Below are 23,057 nucleotides of genomic sequence, written 5' to 3'. Positions count from 1 at the left end.
TAGAACTACCATAATTTTTTTACCATAATTTTCTGTAGAAATAAAATTTTGACAAAATTTTTTATATAAATAAAATTTTGATAAAATTTTCTAGAGAAATAAAATTTCATCATAATTTTCTAGAGAAATAACATTTTGACAAATTTTTCTAGATAAAAAATTTTTTGCAAAAATTTTCTATAGAAATAAAAGTTTGGCCAAATTTTCTATAGAAACAAAATTTGGACAAAATTTTCTATAGAAATAAAGTTTTGACAAAATTTACTATAGAAAAAAAGTTTTGCCAAAATTTTCTATGGAAATAAAATTTTGATAAAATTTTCTATAGAAATAAAATTTTGACAAAATTTTCTATAGGAATAGAATTCTTAAAAAATTTTCTATAGAAATATAATTTGGACAAAATTTTCTATAGAAAAAAAATTTTGACAAAATTTTCTATAAAAAAAAATTTGAAAAAATTTTCTATAGAAAAAAAATTTTTGACAAAATTTTCTACAGAAATAAAATTTTGACAAATTTTTCTATAGAAATAAAATTTTCACAAATTTTTCTGTAGAAATAAAATTTTCACAAAATTTTCTATAGGAATAGAATTTTCACAAAATTTGCAATAGAAATAAAATTTTTACAAAATTTTCTATAGGAAAAAAATTTGCTCAAATTTTCTATAGAAATAAAATTTTCTATAGCAATAAAATTTTGACAAAATTTTCTATAGAAATACAATTTTATCATAATTTTCTATAGAAATAAAATTTTGACAAAATTTTCTATATAAATAAAATTTGGACAAAATTTTCTAGAAAAATAAAATTTTATCATAATTTTCTAGAGAAATTACATTTTGACAAATTTTTCTAGATAAAAAAATGTTTGCAAAAATTTTCTATAGAAATAAAATTTTCTATAGGAATAGAATTTTTACAAAATTTTCTACAGAAATAAATTATTTACAAAATTTTCTATAGGAAAAAAATTTGACCAAATTTTCTATAGAAAAAAATGTTGACCAAATTATCTATAGAAATAAAATTTTGAAAAAGTTTTCTATAGAAATAAAATTTTAACAACATTTTCTAGAGAAATAAAATTTTATCATAATTTTCTATAGAAATAAAATTTTGACAAAATTTTCTATATAAATAAAATTTTGACAAAATTTTCTATATAAATAAAATTTTGACAAGATTTTCTAGAGAAATAAAATTTTATCATAATTTTCTAAAGAAATAACATTTGGAAAAATTTTCTGTATAAATAAAATTTTTACAAAATTTTCCACAGAAATAAAATTTTATCATAATTTTCTAGAGAAATAACATTTTGACAAATTTTTGTAGATAAAAAAATTTTTGCAAAAATTTTCTATAGAAATAAAATTTTTAAAAAATTTTCTATAGAAATATAATTTGGACAAAATTTTCTATAGAAAAGAAATTTTGACAAAATTTTCTATAGAAAAGAAATTTTGACAAAATTTTCTATAGAAATAAAATTTGGACAAAATTTTCTATAGAAATATAATTTGGACAAATTTTTTTATAGAAATAACATTTTGACAAAATTTTCTATAGAAATAAAATTTTTACAAAATTTTCTATAGAAATAAAATTTGGACAAATTTTTCTATAGAAATAAAATTTTGACAAAATTTTCTATAGAAATAAAATTTTCACAAAATTTTCTATAGGAATAGAATTTTTACAAAATTTTTTATAGAAATAAAATTTTTACAAAATTTTCTATAAGAAAAAAATTTGACCAAATTTTCTATAGAAAAAATGTTGACCAAATTTTCTATAGAAATACAATTTTGACAAAATCTTCTATGGAAATAAAATTTTGACAGAACCGACCATGAATTTTTTCATTTAGATAAAAAATTTGTTTTAGTTCGGCAACACAAATAATCTGTTTATGTTATTCGTTAAGTGACTCCTCCTTACATTACTTACATTATTAGTCGAATACATATGGGAGAAACTAGTTCGTTTATTCATTACCCGTAGTTAGAAAGATCTATAGTTGGTTAGAAAATCATTTATTAATTATCCACACACAAACTGATACCCATATGACAAGAAGTTAGATCTAGTATAACATCTAGATCTAGCACTAGATTTTTTCGATTATTTCAAGGACAAGTTTCTGGTGATAATGTGGTAGAAAAATCTGACTACTTCCCTAGTGACTGATGGCAATTGGTTACCTCAATTCTAAGAGGATATTGATTAGCTTATGTGTGTAGAAATTTAGAATGTGTGGCATTTGAAATGGGCTTTCCTTTGTTAAATAAATATGAATTTTTCCACATCCTGTTTGGCATTGGGGGGAATCCAAATTCTCTTCCTTCCTTGTATCAGGGAAATGGAATACGTAAATACAGTCATGCATCAGTTCAGACAATTATCATTTTTCAAATGGAAGACAGGCACGATACCTAAGAGGTGGCTGGCTCAAACATTCCTCAATATTTACCTGACGTCTCCATTGAATGATCATGGCTTCTATTTTTGTGAAGCTCATGGTAGCATGGGGATTTCCTTGGAATTCCAAATACAAATATGGATAAATGCCAAAAAGCCAAAAAATACTGTTTTTGAAATAGGGGATGAAGCATGGATTTCACAGGCATATCCCAAGACATTTCCTATCACATCTAAAGTTAACCTTTTTCCTCCACAAAATCAAACATATCAATAAATCTCTTAAGGCCATGACGATATTATCCCAAGGTATCCTTGATTCAATGAAGGCATTCTATAAAACAACTTTATTTAATTTAACAAAATTTTCAACATTATTTAGTTTACCACCTATACAAAGGGGGCTAAACATTTTCTTTCACCTTTTTCTCTTGAGGTATTTCAAAGGAAAAGGATACGTTTTTTGGTCATTAGCCACAACATATCAAGAACTGCCCTTAAGAAAACAAAAACCAAACTCTAATGATCAATTTACACCATCACAAATTGTGCCAAATTGTCTAATTTTGTGAAAAGAATCAAGAAAATCTAATCCAAAGAATTCCATAACCCCTAGAAATCCACTGAGGTCATACAATAAAACTGGAATCGAAATAATAAAGGACTCGTGCGGTCAACCCTTCACAAAAGTGATAACTATTATTAGCTTCATATGAATGTTATCATTTCGCCATCTTTCTACAGCTACGATGGGAATAACCACAACATGCCAGAACATGAATTGCTATTTATTATATTTTTGTTGGGGGGAGGGAGGTTGAGGTCTATGGTTGAGTGCTCCTTTGTTTAAAAAGTCCTTTTTGAAGCGAGAGCCAAAAATCTCTTAGTTGTGGGTGTAACAAACATACAAAAGGATATGATAATTGAAACAATAATAAAAGGGAAACTTTTCCGGGTTCTTAAGAAAAGGAAAAAACAGAAACATTTGGAAAACTGCCAATTTCGGATGTTTAGTTAAACATCTGGACAAAATGTAACACAATGTAGTATGTGGCCATAATATAACTACTTTTTATGTTTGAAAATATTTTTTTCAATTTTTAAAACTGGAAATTTTATTTTCTATAGAAAGAAAATTTTGTCCAAAATTTTTATAAAAATAAAAATTTGATAAAATTTTCTATAGCAATAAATTCTTGAGAAAAATTTTCTTTTCTTTAGAAATAAAGTTTTTAGAAATTAAACTTAGACAAAATTAATCTTTGAAAAAATTTTCTAGAGAAATAAAAATTTGCAGAAATATTCTATAGAAATAAAATTTTGTCGAAATTTTCTATAGAAACAAAAATTTGTCGAAATTTTCTATAGAAATAAAAATTTGATAAAATTTTCTACAAATTTCGAATCAAATTTATCAATAAAATTTTGACAACATTTTCTATAGAAAAAAATGTTGACAAAAATTTGTCGAAATTTTCTATAGAAATAAAATATTGACAAAATTTTCTATAGGAATAGAATTATTACAAAATTTTCTATAGAAATAAAATTTTTAAAAAATTTTCTATAGAAATAAAATTTTGACAAAATTTTCTATAGAAATAAAATTTTGACAAAATTTTCTATAGAAATAAAATTTTGACAAAATTTACTGTAGAAATAAAATTTTTACAAAATTTTCTATAGAAACAAAATTTTCACAAAAATTTTCTATAGAACTAAAATATGGACAAAATTGTCTATAGAAATAAAATTTTGACAAAATTTTCTATAGAAAGAAAATTTTGACAAAATTTTCTATAGAAATAAAATTTTGACAAAATTTTCTATAGAAATAAAATTTTGAAAACAATTTTATAGAACAAAAATTTTAACAAAATTTTCTATAGAAACGAAATTTTGACAAAAAATTTTTATAGAAATAAAATATGGACAAAATTGTCTATAGAAATAAAATTTTGACAAAATTTTCTATAGAAATAAAATTTTGACAAAATTTTCTATAGAAATAAAATTTTGTCAAAATTTTCTATAGAAATAAAATTTTGACAAAATTTACTGTAGAAATAAAATTTTGACAAAATTTTCTATAGAAATAAAATTTTGACAAAATTTACTGTAGAAATAAAATTTTGACAAAATTTTCTATAGAAATAAAATTTTGACAAAATTTTCTATAGAAATAAAATTTTGTCAACATTTTCTATAGAAATAAAATTTTGACAAAATTTACTGTAGAAATAAAATTTTTACAAAATTTTCTATAGAAACAAAATTTTCACAAAAATTTTCTATAGAACTAAAATATGGACAAAATTGTCTATAGAAATAAAATTTTGACAAAATTTTCTATAGAAAGAAAATTTTGACAAAATTTTCTATAGAAATAAAATTTTGACAAAATTTTCTATAGAAATAAAATTTTGAAAACAATTTTATAGAACAAAAATTTTAACAAAATTTTCTATAGAAACGAAATTTTGACAAAAAATTTTTATAGAAATAAAATATGGACAAAATTGTCTATAGAAATAAAATTTTGACAAAATTTTCTATAGAAATAAAATTTTGACAAAATTTTCTATAGAAATAAAATTTTGTCAAAATTTTCTATAGAAATAAAATTTTGACAAAATTTACTGTAGAAATAAAATTTTGACAAAATTTTCTATAGAAATAAAATTTTGACAAAATTTACTGTAGAAATAAAATTTTGACAAAATTTTCTATAGAAATAAAAATTTGACAAAATTTTCTATAGAAACAAAATTTTAGCAAAATTTTCTATAGAATAAAATTTTAACAAAATTTTCTATACAAAAAAAAATTTTGACAAAATTGTCTATAGAAATAAAATTTTGACAAAATTTTCTATAAAAATAAAAATTTGACAAAATTTTCTATAGAAAAATAATTTTGACAAAATTTTCTATAGAAATAACATTTTGCCAAAATTTTCTCTAGAAATAGAATTTTGACAAAATTTTCTATAGAAATGAAATTTTTACAAAATTTTCTATAGAAATGAAATTTTGACAAAATTTTCTATAGAAATAGAATTTTGACAAAATTTTCTATAGAAATAGAATTTTGACAAAATTTTCTATAGAAATGAAATTTTGACAAATTGTTCTATAGAAATAAAAGTTTGACAGAATTTTCTATAAAAATAAAAATTTGACAAAATTTTCTATAGAAATAAAATTTTGACAAAATTTTCTATAAAAATAAAAATTTAACAAAATTTTCTATAGAATAAAATTCTAACAAAATTTTCTATAGAAATAAAATTTTGACAACATTTTCTGTAAAAATAAAATTTTGACAAAATTTTCTATAGAAACAAAATTTTGACAAAATTTACTGTAGAAACAAAATTTTAACATAATTTTCTATAGAATAAAATTTTAACAAAATTTTCTACAGAAATAAAATTTTGACAACATTTTCTATAAAAATAAACATTTGACAAAATTTTCTATAGAAATAAAATTTTGGTAAATTATTTTTACTTCGAGTGGCAACCATGATTATGAACCGATATGGACCAATTTTTGTGGGGATCGACTATATATAACAATGGACTGAATAGTCTAAATGAGTCTGAAACTTAATCGGGCTGCCACTTTAACCTAACATAAATGTAGACCGATGTGGACCAATTTTTGCATGGTTGTTAGAGACCATATACCAACACCATGCACCAAATATCATCCGTATCGGATGAAATTTGCTTCTCTTTTAGGCTCCGCAAGCCAAATCTGGGGATCGGTTTATATGGGGGCTATATATAATTATGGAACGATGTGGACCAATTTTTGCATGGTTGTTAGAGATCATATACCAACACCATGTACCAAATTTCAGCCGGATCGGATGAAGTTTACTCCTCCAAGAGGCTCCGCAAGCCAAATCTGAGCGTCGGTTTATATGGGGGCTATACGTAAAAGTGGTCAGATATGGCCTATTTGCAATACCATTCGATCAACATCAATAACAACTACTTGTGCCAAGTTTAAAATTAATAGCTTGTTTCGTTCGGAAGTTAGCGTGATTTCAACAGACGGACGGACGGATATGCTTAAATCGACTCAGAATTTCACCACGACCCAGAATATATACGATTATATATACTCTAAGGGATCTTAGAGCAATATTTCGATGTGTTACAAACGGAATGACAAAGTTAATATTCCCCCCCATCCTATGGTGGAGGGTATAAAAATTAATAGTAGCAATTAATTTTTTAAGTGTGTCAATAAATTGTTTTTGCATGATTTGTAAACACACAATTTTTTCCTGATTTAATCACGAAATTTTATGTACCAATTAATTTGTTAATTGAATGTCTTCAAGCACAGAAATTATATTATCAATTAAAAAAATTAATTGACAGACAATAAAAAATTTATTGATCCAATTAAAAAAATTAATTACTACTATTAATTTTTGTTTCAATTAAAAAATGTTTTGAATCAATTAAATATTTAATTGAATACTTTTTTGAAACTCAATTAAGACTTTAATTGGAAAAATGTTCGTGAATTTTTTTTTCTGTGTGGGAATATTAAATTTTTTGTTAAGTTTATGTAGAAAAATAACTAAATAAAGACGATGTACCACATAGAAGAATTTTTATTTTGAAAAATATTTAATAGAAATTTTGTGTCTGATAAAATTAAAACCTGAACACAGAAAAATATTTCACGAAAACTTTTCCAATTAAATTTTAATTGAGTTGTAAAAAATATTCAACTAAAAATTTAATTGATTCAACAAATTTTTGGATTGAAACAGAAATCAACCACAGAAATATTTTCAATTAATTTTTAATTGTATCAATTTATTTTTTAATTGACTTTCAATTAATTTTTTAATTGATACTATCATTTCTGTGATTGAAGACATTTCAATTAATATTAATTGGATCAATTAATTTCGTGATTGAATCAGAAAAAAGTTTTTATGTGTGTTTGTTTTATTTTTTCATTCATTCCGGTCGGAGCGAACAAGTTTTTCAAATTGCAAAAATTAGATAACCACAATATAAACAAGTATATACGGCCGTAAGTTCGGCCAGGCCGAATCTTATGTACCCTCCACCATGGATTGCGTAGGAACTTCTACTAAAGGCTGTCATCCACAATCGAATTACTTGGGTTGCGATAACACTTGCCGATGGCAAGGTATCTTAAAACCTCCTAACACCATCTTCTATATTGTATGTAAGTCCATACGTGGTATATACTAAATCAAAAAAGATCGATCCAATACGTATATAATTCAGTTTGACAAAGTAGACATTAAATTTTGACAAAATTTTCTACAGAAATAAAATTTTAACATAATTTTCTATAGAAATAATATTTTCACAAAATTTTCTATAGAAATAAAAATTTTGACAAAATTTTCAACAGAAATAAAATTTTGACAAAATTTTCTATAGAAATAAAATTTTGACAATGATGAAAATTTTATTATGAACCGAATAAAATTTTAACAAAATTTTCTCTAGAAATAAAAATTTTGACAAAATTTTCTATAGAAATAAAATTTTGACAAAATTTTGTATAGAAATAAAATGTTGACAAAATTTTCTACAGAAATAAATTTTTTACAAAATTTTCTATAGAAATAAAATTTTGACAAACATTTCTATAGAAATAAACTTTTGACAAAACTTTCTATAGAAATGAAATTTTAACAAAACTTTCTATAGTAATAAAATTTGACAAAATTTTCTATGGAAATAAAGTTTTGGTAGATTACAAACTTTTCTATAGAAATAAAATTTTGACAAAATTTTCTATGGAAATAAAATTTTGACAAACATTTGTATAGAAATAAACTTTTGACAAAACTTTCTATAGAAATGAAATTTTGACAAAACTTTCTATAGTAATAAAATTTGACAAAATTTTCTATGGAAATAAAGTTTTGGTAGATTATTTTTGGCGATATGGACCAATTTTTGTGTAATAAGTCATCGGCTATATATAACTAAAGACCGATATGGACCAATATTTACATGGCTGTTAGAGGCCATATATTGACAAAATGTACCAAATTTCAACCGTATGGGATGACTTTTGCTCTTCCAAGATGCTCCGGAGGTCAAATCTGGGGATCGGTTTATATGGGGGCTATATATAATTATGGACCGATATGGACCAATTTTTGCATGGTTATTAGAGACCGTAAACTAACATCAGGTACCCAATTTCAACCGTATCGGATGAATTTTGCCCCTCCAAGAGGCTCCGGAGGTCAAATCTGGGGATCGGTTTATATGGGGGCTATATATAGTTATGGACCGATATGGACCAATTTTTGCATGGTTGTTAAAAACCGTATACTAAGACCACGTACTAAATTTCAACCGTATCGGATGAATTTTGCTCCTCCAAGAGGCTCCGGTGGTCAAATCTGGGGATCGGTTTATATGGGAGCTATATATAATTATGGACCGATATGGACCAATTTTTGCATGGTTGTTAGAGGCCGTATACTAACATCAGGTACCAAATTTGAACCGGATCGGATGAATTTTGCCCCTCCAAAAGTCTCCGGAGGTCAAATCTGGGGATCGGTTTATATGGGGGCTATATATAATTATGGACCGATATGGACCAATTTTTGCATGGTTGTTAGAGACCATATACTAACATCAGGTACCAAATTTCAATCGGATCGGATGAATTTTGCCCCTCCAAGAGGCTCCGGAGGTCAAATCTGGGGATCGGTTTATATGGGGGCTATATATAATTATGGACCGATATGGACCAATTTTTGCATGGTTGTTAGAGACCGTATACTAAGACCACGTACCAAATTTCAACCGGATCGGATGAATTTTGCTGCTCCGGGAGGCTCCCCAAGCCAAATTTGGGGATCGGTTTATATGGGGGCTATACGTAAACGTGGTCCGATATGGCCCATTTTCAATACCATCCGACCTACATCAATAACAACTACTTGTGCCAAGTTTCAAGTCGATAGCTTGTTTCCTTCGGAAGTTAGCGTGATTTCCACAGACGGACGGACAGCCGGACAGACGGACAGACGGACGGACGGACAGACGGACGGACATGCTTAGATCGACTCAGAATTTCACCACGACCCAGAATATATATACTTTATGGGGTCTTAGAGCAATATTTCGATGTGTTACAAACGGAATGACAAAGTTAATATACCCCCATCCTATGGTGGAGGGTATAAAAAGTGTAATAAAAAATATTGAAAAAAAAAATTAACAAGTGAAATTGGTAAAAAATCATTTTCTTTTTAATTTCGTCATCCAAATGAAAGCAATTGAAAAGATCTCAAAACGAAGTACTTCCGTCCTATGAAAAGCCCATGTAAAATTCATTCATTGTCCAAGTTTGCAATTTTTTTTGTTTTTGTTTGCAATACTCCCGAATCACAATTTGGGGTTTCAAACTACTTTTTTTTCTTATAAATTTTTTTACTAAACCCTATGTGGTTTAAGGAAAACAACCTGATAACAAAAAGGGCTTCGTCTTCAATCAACACTAGACAACGCACATCAAATTTGAAGCACCCAGACTTTGCACCAAGTTGGCTTGAAAAATGTGGAATTTAATTTAGTTTCATTTCAATAATAATATTTATATAAATTTAAATTTAAATTAATTTAATACAATTAATTATAAATTAATTTTTATTCAGGTTCACCTACATTCATTTTGAAAACAATTCTTTGAAAGCAACATTTTTGTTTTTAAACCCCTTTGAGAACAAAACACATGCCTACCTTTATTATTCAGAACTCCATAATTATTAGTTATAAAAGATTTCGTATCTTCAAGTGGTAATTATCTCATAATATATGTTTCTTTCCTTTTTCAGAGCTTTTAAATGTCCTCTTGAGGATTTGGGATTTTCTGAGAATAAAGACTTTGCGGTCGTATCAAATAAATGTCATCACAAAAAATTCCCTCCTACGATTAGCCAAGAAAAAAAAAGAATTTTTTGACAAGATTTCTTTTTCGTGGAAAATTATCTAAATGGGTACTTTTCTCAATTGCTCTTCTTGAGTATAAGATGCCAACAGTTGAATTGTTATTAAATGAAAATATTTACCAGAGAGATTTTTAGATTTTTGACTACAAAATCGTCCTTCTTGTGTAAAAGGAGATATCCCATCAAGAGCACTGGCCTTTCTGAGAAGAGACTCATTATTTAAATGTGGTCTGTAAACATAAATTTAAATTTTTGTGTATTTCATTCGCGACATTATACCTGATCTTTGCCTTGAGCCTTGTGGCAGGACAAACAATTTGCTCCTTAAGTACCAGAGTGTCAACAGTTCTGTATTCTGTAGGTTAGAGTAAAAGGTTCAGTTTAAAATTTATAGGCACATTAATAGCTTAATAATTAATTGGCTTAGTGTTCTTAGACATAATAATTGCAAAATAAATTAGTTTACGTGGGTGAAGCTATAAGTAAATTTCCTAAAGCACAAAAAGTTTTGACCAAATTTTTTGACAAAATTGTTCATAGTTATAACACTTTGACCAAATTTTCTATAGAGATTAAATTTTTACAAAATGTTCAATAAAAACAAAATTTTCTATAGCAATATAATCTTGACAATTTTTTTTTATAAAAATAAAATTTTGACAAAATTTTTTTTAGAAACACAATTTTGACAAACTTGTCTTATAGAAATAAAATATTGGCAAAATTTTCTATAGAGATAACATTCCGACAAAATTTTCTATAGAGATAACATTCCGACAAAATTTTCTATAAAAATAAAATTTTGAAAAAATTTTCTACAGAAAATTTTGTCGCAAATAAAATGTTGACAAATATTTTTCTAGAAATAAAATTTTAACTAACTTTTCTATAGAAAAAAAATTCTATTCTATAACATGTTGTCAAAATTGTATTTCTTTGTATTTCGGCAAAATTTTATTTCTGTAGAAATTTTCGCCAAAATTTTATTTTAAAAGAAAATTGTGTCAAAATGTTATTTCTATAGAAAATTTTGTCAAACATTAACTTCTATAAAAAAATCGACAAAATTTTATATCTATAGAAAATTTCAACAAAATTTTATTTCTATAGAAAATATTGTCAAAATTTTATATCTATAGAAAATTTGGTCAACATTTTATATCTATAGAAAATTTGGTCAAAATTTTGCATCTATAGAAGATTTTGTCAAAATTTTATTTCTATAGAAAATTTTGTCAAAATTTTATTTCTATAGAAAATTTTGTCAAAATTTTATTTCTATAGAAAAATTTGTCAAAATTTTATTTCTATAGAAAGTTTTGTCAAGATTTTATTTCTATAAAAAACTGCAACAAAATATCACTTCTATAGAAAATTTTGTCAAAATTTTGTTATTTCTATTGAAAATTTTGTCAATATTTTATTTCTATAGAAAATGTTGTCAAAATGTTATTTTATATCTATAAGAAATTTCGGCAAAACTATATATCTCCAGAAAACTTCGACAAAATTATATATCTACAGAAAATTTCGACAAAATTTTATTTCTATAGAATATTTCAACAAAATTTTTTTTCTGTTGAAAATATTGTCAAAATATTATATCTATAGAAAATTTGGTCAAAATTTTTCATCTATAGAAAACTTTGTCAAAATTTTATTCTTAGAAAATTTTTTCAAAATTTTATTTCTAGAAAATCTTGCCAAAATTTTAGTTCTATAGAAAGTTTATAGGCCGATTTCTCCTCTTGAGGGTACACCCGAAGAAAAAATATTTTCCTTCGGAATGAAATTTTAGACAAAAAATAAAACTGATTTGCTTGCGAGAATATTTGCCATCAAACCCCCTAAACTTCTATATATTACTAGCTTTACCCGGCCCGCTTCGCTGTGCCTTTTTACCTTTATCGAAGATAGTTATGATCACTGTTTGAAACTGGCTGCCAGTTTCAAACAGTGACCCTAAGTATCTTCCATAAAGGTAAAAAGGCACAGCGAAGCGGGCCGGGTAAAGCTAGTCGGTAATAGTTATGAAAGGTAAAATAACAAATCCACAATTTAATAGTTTTTATACCCTCCACCATAGGATGGGGGTATATTAAATTTGTCATTCCGTTTGTAACACATCGAAATATTGCTCTAAGACCCCATAAAGTATATATATTCTGGGTCGTGGTGAAATTCTGAGTCGATCTAAGCATGTCCGTCCGTCCGTCCGTCTGTCCGTCTGTCCGTCCGTCCGTCTGTCCGGCTGTCCGTCCGTCTGTGGAAATCACGCTAACTTCCGAACGAAACAAGCTATCGACTTGAAACTTGGCACAAGTAGTTGTTATTGATGTAGGTCGGATGGTATTGAAAATGGGCCATATCGGACCACGTTTACGTATAGCCCCCATATAAACCGATCCCCAAATTTGGCTTGGGGAGCCTCCCGGAGCAGCAAAATTCATCCGATCCGGTTGAAATTTGGTAAGTGGTCTTAGCATACGGTCTCTAACAACCATGCAAAAATTGGTCCATATCGGTCCATAATTATATATAGCCCCCATATAAACCGATCCCCAGATTTGACCTCCGGAGCCTCTTGGAGGGGCAAAATTCATCCGATCCGATTGAAATTTGGTACCTTATGTTAGTATATGGTATCTAACAACCATGCAAAAATTGGGCCATATCGGTATATAATTATATATAGCCCCCATATAAACCGATCCCCAGATTTGACCTCCGGAGACTTTAGGAGGGGCAAAATTCATCCGATCCGGTTGAAATTTGGTACCTGATGTTAGTATACGGCCTCTAACAACCATGCAAAAATTGGTCCATATCGGTCCATAATTATATATAGCTAAATGGGTACTTTTCTCAATTGCTCTTCTTGAGTATAAGATGCCAACAGTTGAATTGTTATTAAATGAAAATATTTACCAGAGAGATTTTTAGATTTTTGACTACAAAATCGTCCTTCTTGTGTAAAAGGAGATATCCCATCAAGAGCACTGGCCTTTCTGAGAAGAGACTCATTATTTAAATGTGGTCTGTAAACATAAATTTAAATTTTTGTGTATTTCATTCGCGACATTATACCTGATCTTTGCCTTGAGCCTTGTGGCAGGACAAACAATTTGCTCCTTAAGTACCAGAGTGTCAACAGTTCTGTATTCTGTAGGTTAGAGTAAAAGGTTCAGTTTAAAATTTATAGGCACATTAATAGCTTAATAATTAATTGGCTTAGTGTTCTTAGACATAATAATTGCAAAATAAATTAGTTTACGTGGGTGAAGCTATAAGTAAATTTCCTAAAGCACAAAAAGTTTTGACCAAATTTTTTGACAAAATTGTTCATAGTTATAACACTTTGACCAAATTTTCTATAGAGATTAAATTTTTACAAAATGTTCAATAAAAACAAAATTTTCTATAGCAATATAATCTTGACAATTTTTTTTTATAAAAATAAAATTTTGACAAAATTTTTTTTAGAAACACAATTTTGACAAACTTGTCTTATAGAAATAAAATATTGGCAAAATTTTCTATAGAGATAACATTCCGACAAAATTTTCTATAGAGATAACATTCCGACAAAATTTTCTATAAAAATAAAATTTTGAAAAAATTTTCTACAGAAAATTTTGTCGCAAATAAAATGTTGACAAATATTTTTCTAGAAATAAAATTTTAACTAACTTTTCTATAGAAAAAAAATTCTATTCTATAACATGTTGTCAAAATTGTATTTCTTTGTATTTCGGCAAAATTTTATTTCTGTAGAAATTTTCGCCAAAATTTTATTTTAAAAGAAAATTGTGTCAAAATGTTATTTCTATAGAAAATTTTGTCAAACATTAACTTCTATAAAAAAATCGACAAAATTTTATATCTATAGAAAATTTCAACAAAATTTTATTTCTATAGAAAATATTGTCAAAATTTTATATCTATAGAAAATTTGGTCAACATTTTATATCTATAGAAAATTTGGTCAAAATTTTGCATCTATAGAAGATTTTGTCAAAATTTTATTTCTATAGAAAATTTTGTCAAAATTTTATTTCTATAGAAAATTTTGTCAAAATTTTATTTCTATAGAAAAATTTGTCAAAATTTTATTTCTATAGAAAGTTTTGTCAAGATTTTATTTCTATAAAAAACTGCAACAAAATATCACTTCTATAGAAAATTTTGTCAAAATTTTGTTATTTCTATTGAAAATTTTGTCAATATTTTATTTCTATAGAAAATGTTGTCAAAATGTTATTTTATATCTATAAGAAATTTCGGCAAAACTATATATCTCCAGAAAACTTCGACAAAATTATATATCTACAGAAAATTTCGACAAAATTTTATTTCTATAGAATATTTCAACAAAATTTTTTTTCTGTTGAAAATATTGTCAAAATATTATATCTATAGAAAATTTGGTCAAAATTTTTCATCTATAGAAAACTTTGTCAAAATTTTATTCTTAGAAAATTTTTTCAAAATTTTATTTCTAGAAAATCTTGCCAAAATTTTAGTTCTATAGAAAGTTTATAGGCCGATTTCTCCTCTTGAGGGTACACCCGAAGAAAAAATATTTTCCTTCGGAATGAAATTTTAGACAAAAAATAAAACTGATTTGCTTGCGAGAATATTTGCCATCAAACCCCCTAAACTTCTATATATTACTAGCTTTACCCGGCCCGCTTCGCTGTGCCTTTTTACCTTTATCGAAGATAGTTATGATCACTGTTTGAAACTGGCTGCCAGTTTCAAACAGTGACCCTAAGTATCTTCCATAAAGGTAAAAAGGCACAGCGAAGCGGGCCGGGTAAAGCTAGTCGGTAATAGTTATGAAAGGTAAAATAACAAATCCACAATTTAATAGTTTTTATACCCTCCACCATAGGATGGGGGTATATTAAATTTGTCATTCCGTTTGTAACACATCGAAATATTGCTCTAAGACCCCATAAAGTATATATATTCTGGGTCGTGGTGAAATTCTGAGTCGATCTAAGCATGTCCGTCCGTCCGTCCGTCTGTCCGTCTGTCCGTCCGTCCGTCTGTCCGGCTGTCCGTCCGTCTGTGGAAATCACGCTAACTTCCGAACGAAACAAGCTATCGACTTGAAACTTGGCACAAGTAGTTGTTATTGATGTAGGTCGGATGGTATTGAAAATGGGCCATATCGGACCACGTTTACGTATAGCCCCCATATAAACCGATCCCCAAATTTGGCTTGGGGAGCCTCCCGGAGCAGCAAAATTCATCCGATCCGGTTGAAATTTGGTAAGTGGTCTTAGCATACGGTCTCTAACAACCATGCAAAAATTGGTCCATATCGGTCCATAATTATATATAGCCCCCATATAAACCGATCCCCAGATTTGACCTCCGGAGCCTCTTGGAGGGGCAAAATTCATCCGATCCGATTGAAATTTGGTACCTTATGTTAGTATATGGTATCTAACAACCATGCAAAAATTGGGCCATATCGGTATATAATTATATATAGCCCCCATATAAACCGATCCCCAGATTTGACCTCCGGAGACTTTAGGAGGGGCAAAATTCATCCGATCCGGTTGAAATTTGGTACCTGATGTTAGTATACGGCCTCTAACAACCATGCAAAAATTGGTCCATATCGGTCCATAATTATATATAGCTCCCATATAAACCGATCCCCAGATTTGACCACCAGAGCCTCTTGGAGGAGCAAAATTCATCCGATGCGGTTGAAATTTAGTACGTGGTCTTAGTATACGGTTTTTAACAACCATGCAAAAATTGGTCCATATCGGTCCATAATTATATATAGCCCCCATAAACCGATCCCCAGATTTGACCTCCGGAGCCTCTTGGAGGGGCAAAATTCATCCGATCCGGTTGAAATTTGGTACCTGATGTTAGTTTACGGCCTCTAATAACCATGTAAAAATTGGTCCATATCGGTCCATAATTATATATAGCCCCCATATAAACCGATCCCCAGATTTGACCTCCGGAGCCTCTTGGAAGAGCAAAATTCATCCGATCCAGTTGAAATTTGGTACATGGTGTTAGTATATGGTCTCTAACAACCATGCAAAAATTGGTCCATATCGGTCCATAATTATATATAGTTCCCATATAAACCGTCCCCTGATTTGACGTCCGGAACCTCTTGGAGGAGCAAAAGTCATCCGATACGGTTGAAATTTGGTACATTTTGTCAATATATGGCCTCTAACAGCCATGTAAAAATTGGTCCATATCGGTCTTTAGTTATATATAGCCGATGACTTATTACACAAAAATTGGTCCATATCGCCAAAAATAATCTACCAAAACTTTATTTCCATAGAAAATTTTGTCAAATTTTATTACTATAGAAAGTTTTGTCAAAATTTCATTTCTATAGAAAGTTTTGTCAAAAGTTTATTTCTATAGAAATGTTTGTCAAAATTTTATTTCTATAGAAAATTTTGTAAATAATTTATTTCTGTAGAAAATTTTGTCAACATTTTATTTCTATACAAAATTTTGTCAAAATTTTATTTCTATACAAAATTTTGTCAACATTTTATTTCTATAGAAATTTTTGTCAAAATTGTATTGCTATAGAAAATTTTGTCAACATTTTACTTCCATAGAAAATTTTGTCAACATTTTATTTCTATAGAAAATTTTGTCAAAATTTTATTTCTATAGAAAATTTTGTCAAGGTTTCATTTCTATAGAAAATTTTGTCAAAATTTTATTTCTATAGAAAATTTTGTCAAACTAGATTATATACGTATTTAATCGGCTTTTTTTGTTTAATATATACCCCGTATGGGCTAACTTACAATTTAGAAGACAGTGTTACGATACCTTGCCATCGGCAAGTGTTATCGCAACCCAAGTAATTCGATTGTGGATGACAGCCTTTAGTAGAAGTTCCTACGCAATCCATGGTGGAGGGTACATAAGATTCGGCCTGGCCGAACTTACGGCCGTATATACTTGTTTTAATATCAAAAGATACGCGTGTCCGCACTATTTCGTTTTTAAAAAGCAGGTAGAACAGTTTCCTAAAAACATTTTGCACGACTACTGTGTAAATTTCAATAAAACCCGAGAAGAGTAGTACTGTACACTGTATTTTACTGTACTGTATTTAAAAAAAAGTAGAGTAAAGGGGAGAGACCCCTCCACGACTAAATTTCGAAAAATAAATTAGCGGTTCCTTTTCTAGGGACCACCCCTACCATCCTGGAAAATTTTAAGTTAATCGGAGAACTTATGTCCAATTTTCAAAAAAATCGGGCAAGGGGGAGGTACCCCTCCCCGACCAGATACCAACAAATGAGGTACCCTATTTTCACCACATGGTCACCCTTTACATTCTTGAAAAGTTCAAGTAAATCTGTTTGACGTTTCCGACTTCAAGCAAATCCGAAACTTGAAAAAGGATTGGCAAGAGGGAGGTACCCCTCCGGCAAAGGGTCCCTTCCCTGATCCAATTTTAGAAAATGAAGTTGCGGATCTTTGTTCCATAGTCACCCCCAACTTTCACTGAAAATTTTAAGCAAATCGAAGAACGTAAGTCAAATTAACAAAAAGTCGGGCAAGGGGGAGGTACCTCTCCACGACCGGATATAACAAAAGGGAGTACCTTTTTCTACCAAATGATCATATTTTACCTTCGGTTCAACCGTTTGCGAGTTCAAGCAAATCTGAAAACGTAAGTCCAATTCTAAAAAAATCGAGCAAGGCGGTGGTACACCACCACCCCCCCGGGCCAGAAATATATAAATGATTTACCCTATTTCTACCACATGATCACCCTTTACCCTCTCTTAAAATTTCAAATAAGTCGGTTCAGCCGTTTCCGATTTCAAGCAAGCTCTATTTTCAAAAAGTCGCTTAAGGGGAGGTACCCCCTCCCGATCACATTTCGAAAAAAAAATTGCGAATCTTTGTCTAGGGATCACCCCCTACTATCCCTGAAAACTTCGTGCAAATCGGTCAACTTTGGTCTAATTTTCAAAAAGTCGGACAAAGGGGAGGTTCCTCTCCGCGACCATATGTCAAAAAATGAGGTACCCTATTTTCAGCACATGTGTGCCCCCACGATCTCTGAAAGTTTCAAGTAAATCGGTTCAGCCGTTTTCGCGCCAACCCGGAACATACAAATAAACAAACAAACAAATAAACAAACATAATTTGAATTTTATATATATAGATCAACTAACCCTCTACGACGAAGAGTTTTCACAGTAAATTATTATATTTGATTCATGGTGGTGGGTACATAAGATTCGGCCCGGCCGTACTTACTGCTGTATATACTTGTTTTCTATAGAAAATTTGTCAAAATTTTATTTCCATAGCAAAATTTTATTTCTATAGAAAATTTTGTTAAGATTTTATTTCTATAGAAAATTGCAACAAAATTTCACTTCTATAGAAAATTTTGTCAAAATTTTATATCTATTGAAAATTTTGTCAAAATGGTATTTCTATAGAAAACTTTGTCAAAATGGTATTTCTATAGAAAACTTTGTCAAAATTTTATTTCTATAGAAAATTTTGTCAAAATTTTATTTCTATAGAAAATTTTGTCAAAATTTTATTTCTATAGAAAATTTTGTTAAAATTTTATTTCTATAGAAAATTTTGTCAAATTTTTATTTTTATAGAAAATTTTGTCAAAATTTTATTTCTATATAAAATTTTGTCAGAATTTTATTTTTATAGAAAGTTTTGTCAAAATTTTATTTCTATAGAAAATTTTGTCAAAACTTCATTTCTATAGAAAATTTTGTCAAAATTCTATTTCTATAGAAAATTTTGTTAAAAAATGTATTTCTATATAAAAATTTTGTCAAAAGTTTGTTTTCATAGAAAATTTTGTCAAAATTTTATTTCTATAGAAAGTTTTGTCAAAATTTTATTTCTATAGAAAATTTTGTCAAAATGTTGTCAAAATTTCATTTCTAGAGAAAATTTTGTTAAAACTTTATTTCTGTAGAAAATTTTGTTAAAATTTTATTTCTATAGAAAATTTCGTCAAAATTATTTTTCTATAGAAAATTTTATCAAACTGAATTATATACATATTTAATCGGCCTTTGTTTTTGTAATATGTACCCCGTATCGACTAACTGACAATTTGGAAGACGATGTTAAGAAGTTTTAAGATACCTTGCTAGCGGCAAGTGTTACCGCAACCCAAGTAATTTGATTGTGGATGACAGTTTTTAGTACAAGTTTCTATGCAATCCATGATGGAGGGTACATACACGCAAAAAAATAATTCTTTCCTCCCAAACGAAATTTTAGACAAACAAAGTTCGTTTCTCATTTGCTTTTCGCTGTAAGGAAGTGTATTTGGAAGAAAAGTATATACTTTTTGTGATAAACGTTTATTCTTTTCCAGGATGTAAAAACAATTTCATAAAGACTAACTCAAAAAAAAAATTTTTCTGGCTAATTGCATTTTCCCTCACATCTTTCTCACTTCCACGAAGATTTTTAGTTCTTAGCACCTTTTTCTGTAATACAAACAATGTAGAAGAAATTATACGATTTTATAAATTTTTAAAATTTTTTACCTTTCGCCTGGACGGAGAATCGAACCGCGGACCATGCACTTTGTAAGCCAACACACTAACCACTGAGCTATGTACCTGTTATGGTCATCAAGAGATAAATATCCATATAAGTTATATTTATATAGCATAGCTTGCGGCGCCCACGAACCGAATAAACAAAGTTTATTTAACAGAAACAAACATTTAGTTTGGCACCGTGGAGCAGTGGTTGCTACGTCTGACTCTCATGCCAAGGGTCGTGGGTTCGATCCCTGCTTCGACCAAAGTTTTTTTTTTTTTTTTTTTTTTTTTTTTACATACATTCTACATATGTTCGGAAGATTCCGAAAAAAATGTTCAACATTACATTGTACTATATTAAATTTTGAACTGTAAAATGTGTGTTAAAATGTGTCAGAAAAGAAGAGTGTTTGATATAAACGAAATGGACTCTGTTGTTGTTTCAAAAATAAATTTTTTTATTGAAAAAATAAAAACTTTGTAACAAACGAATTTTTTGGTGATAAAAGTTTAAAATTTTCGAAGCAATGCAAAAAACTCTAACAAAAGAAAAACGTTTTCGGTACACGTTTTCCAAACGTTTTTTTTCTTTGCGTGTAAGATTCGGCCTGGCCGTTTATATTTGTTGCTATTGATTTTTGTTTCAATTAAATAATTTGTTGAATCAATTAAAATTTTAATTGAATATTTAAAAAAAACTCAATCAAGATTTTAATTCGTAAAATTTTCGTGAATTTTTTCTGTGAAATCTTCTCAAAAAAACTGGCCAAGGTTCAAATCCCCGCATGGTTGAATTTCTTAATTCTATTTTTATTGTTGTTTAATTGTTCAAAATTTAAATTTTGACTTTAAAAGGTTAAATAGCGAATTTCCAAAGACTGGTCTAAAAACTTCATCAGAAATGGAAAAATTGATGGGGGATCCCGGGATGCTTTTAAAAAGAAATGTTTGTGGAATAACTTCCAATTCTTTTGCTGGGGGCATAAATAACATTGGCAGTATTGCCAGGTAATTTATGATTCTTCCCCCCCAAATCTTAAGAAAAACCCCCAAGATTTTTTTGTATCAGGAGAAAGGGCGTAACGTGTACTTTCTGGATATAGGGTCGCTATATTCGAAACCAATCCAGAAAGTTGTGTTTTATCAAATTTAATGGAAAAGTACTAACTTGGATGGATTAATATAAGGAAAAATATCCCACTGTTCAATTTTGCCCAGGATATTTTGATATCGGAAGATAGGGTGTGACGTGTACTTTATGGCTTAAAGGTTTCTTTATTCGAAACCAATCCACATAATAGATGTTACCCCTAAAAATCCCTCTAAACATGAAAAACCCCTAAATTTGGGGGGAAACCCCCCAATCTGGCAACACTGAACTTTGGTCTGAAAAATAAAATGTGTCTACCAGATTTTATTGATTTTAGATCCAATAAATCGATCGATATGATTTAGATTCACCTCCTGACTCGATCTAGTCCTTAGTGCTTGTCCGTCCATCTGTCCTTGAATTTGTTGTTGGCAGGATTCCGGTCTCAATTATAGCCGATTTTGACAAGGCAGGATCAATGCTCGATTTTCTACTTTAGTCACTTAATTTTTTTATAAATGTTCGTTGAATTTTTTAGTTATTTTTTTTTTTGTTCTTAATTCTTTTCCTCTGGCTTTGCATGTTTATATATGCTTGTTGAGTTTTTCCACACTAAATATCACTTTTCAAAACCTACAATTTAAACTCCCAGTATTAAAAAAAATCAATTACACTGTGATATGCTTTAAAAAATATTTTTGTAATATTTATAAAAAAAAAGAATCTTCCAATAATCGATAAATAATATTTTTCTTTAATTAAACTATAACTCGAAAAAAATTCCTGCACTTTATTAAAACCTATTATTCGAAAGACTTCACCTGAAAATCTTAAAAAAATGGAAATTCGAAAAAAATGCCAATATCCATGTGTATGCCATGACAATGAAAATGGAAATGAAAATTGAAAACAAAATAAAAAAAACAATACCCAACATATTGAATGCTGGGTCCATTCAAAATGCTTTTTTTTGTTTTTTTTTTTTTGAAATTCTTCTCATGTCTTTGGCTGTTCATCTAAATTGCTTTTTATGCTTTCACCAAACGAAATAACCAAACAATCGTTAAATTCGAACCAATAAAAAAAATCAAAAAATCCCTCGGAAAATCGAAAAAATCTAATCGACTCAAAACCAAAAAAAAAAAATCTGCAATTCAAAAATCTTTTGGTGCATCTAACAATCTCTATATAGAATGTCAATGTTCTTCTTCCGCTTGCATAATCTTCAGCGTGCTGAGGAGAGTAAACGCAAAAAGCGTGCCGAACGCCAGCGCCAACAGCAACGTCATAGGAGGGGTGCCAAAGTGTTTCGCTGTGTCAGTGATTCAACGGGGCATTTGACATTAGCACCGAGTCGTCTCTTCGAAAAGACACCCATGAGTCCATCAGATAGTCTAGATGAAATAGCATTACAGATACCCAGGTAAGAAGGCCGTTTAATACAAGAAAAAAAATCAAATAAATTTCAGATCATTCAGGAAAAATGAAGCCCTCCTTGAAAAACAACAAAAATGCTAATTATTATTTTAAAATTAAAAAAAAAATAATTATCCACATAATTAAAGAAAAAACATAATCATTTACTAAGAAAGGATTGTTAGATATTATTTTAAAATTTTAAAAAATATATATATTTTTTTAGAAACTTTAAAAGACATCACTATTTTCTACGAAAGGTTGGTGGTGGTTGTGATAAGGCCTTGAATTTTTATCTAAACTCAACATTAAATTATTTTAAATTCTTTATTTACATTTAATTCATTATTTGAATCATCAACTAATTGTTTACTTGTGTTTATTTTCTTTTCTCATTACAGGTATGTTTATATTTGTCAACAAAGAATTTGCCAATATTTTTAAATTTCTAGCCTCGAGCTACAAAAGTGTAAGTAAGTAAATATTTATTAATTATTTTGTAATTATTCTATTGTTAATAATGGGAAATACATAATAATACATAACAATTTATAATAATAGTTCGAC

At 28.5% G+C, this 23,057-nt stretch overlaps 1 protein-coding gene across 7 annotated transcripts in view; it reads left to right on the top strand.

The window, feature by feature from the left end:
• SLO2 (slowpoke 2) overlaps positions 1–23,057 on the top strand; it is a 744,153-nt gene that overhangs the window by 393,403 nt on the left and 327,693 nt on the right. For 2 of the 7 annotated variants that reach the window (XM_075310163.1, XM_075310164.1), the window contains exon 1: positions 22,268–22,497. The exons of the other annotated variants lie outside the window; for them this stretch is intronic. In XM_075310163.1, the coding sequence (XP_075166278.1) occupies positions 22,268–22,497 (230 nt within the window). Of the gene's footprint in view, positions 1–22,267; positions 22,498–23,057 lie in introns of those variants that run through there. 7 annotated transcript variants of the gene reach the window in all.

This window comes from Haematobia irritans, chromosome 5, assembly GCF_050003625.1.
Source record: "Haematobia irritans isolate KBUSLIRL chromosome 5, ASM5000362v1, whole genome shotgun sequence".
NCBI lineage: Eukaryota > Metazoa > Arthropoda > Insecta > Diptera > Muscidae > Haematobia > Haematobia irritans.
Note: the sequence above shows the minus strand (reverse complement) of the source record. Positions and strands in the feature narration are given on the sequence as shown.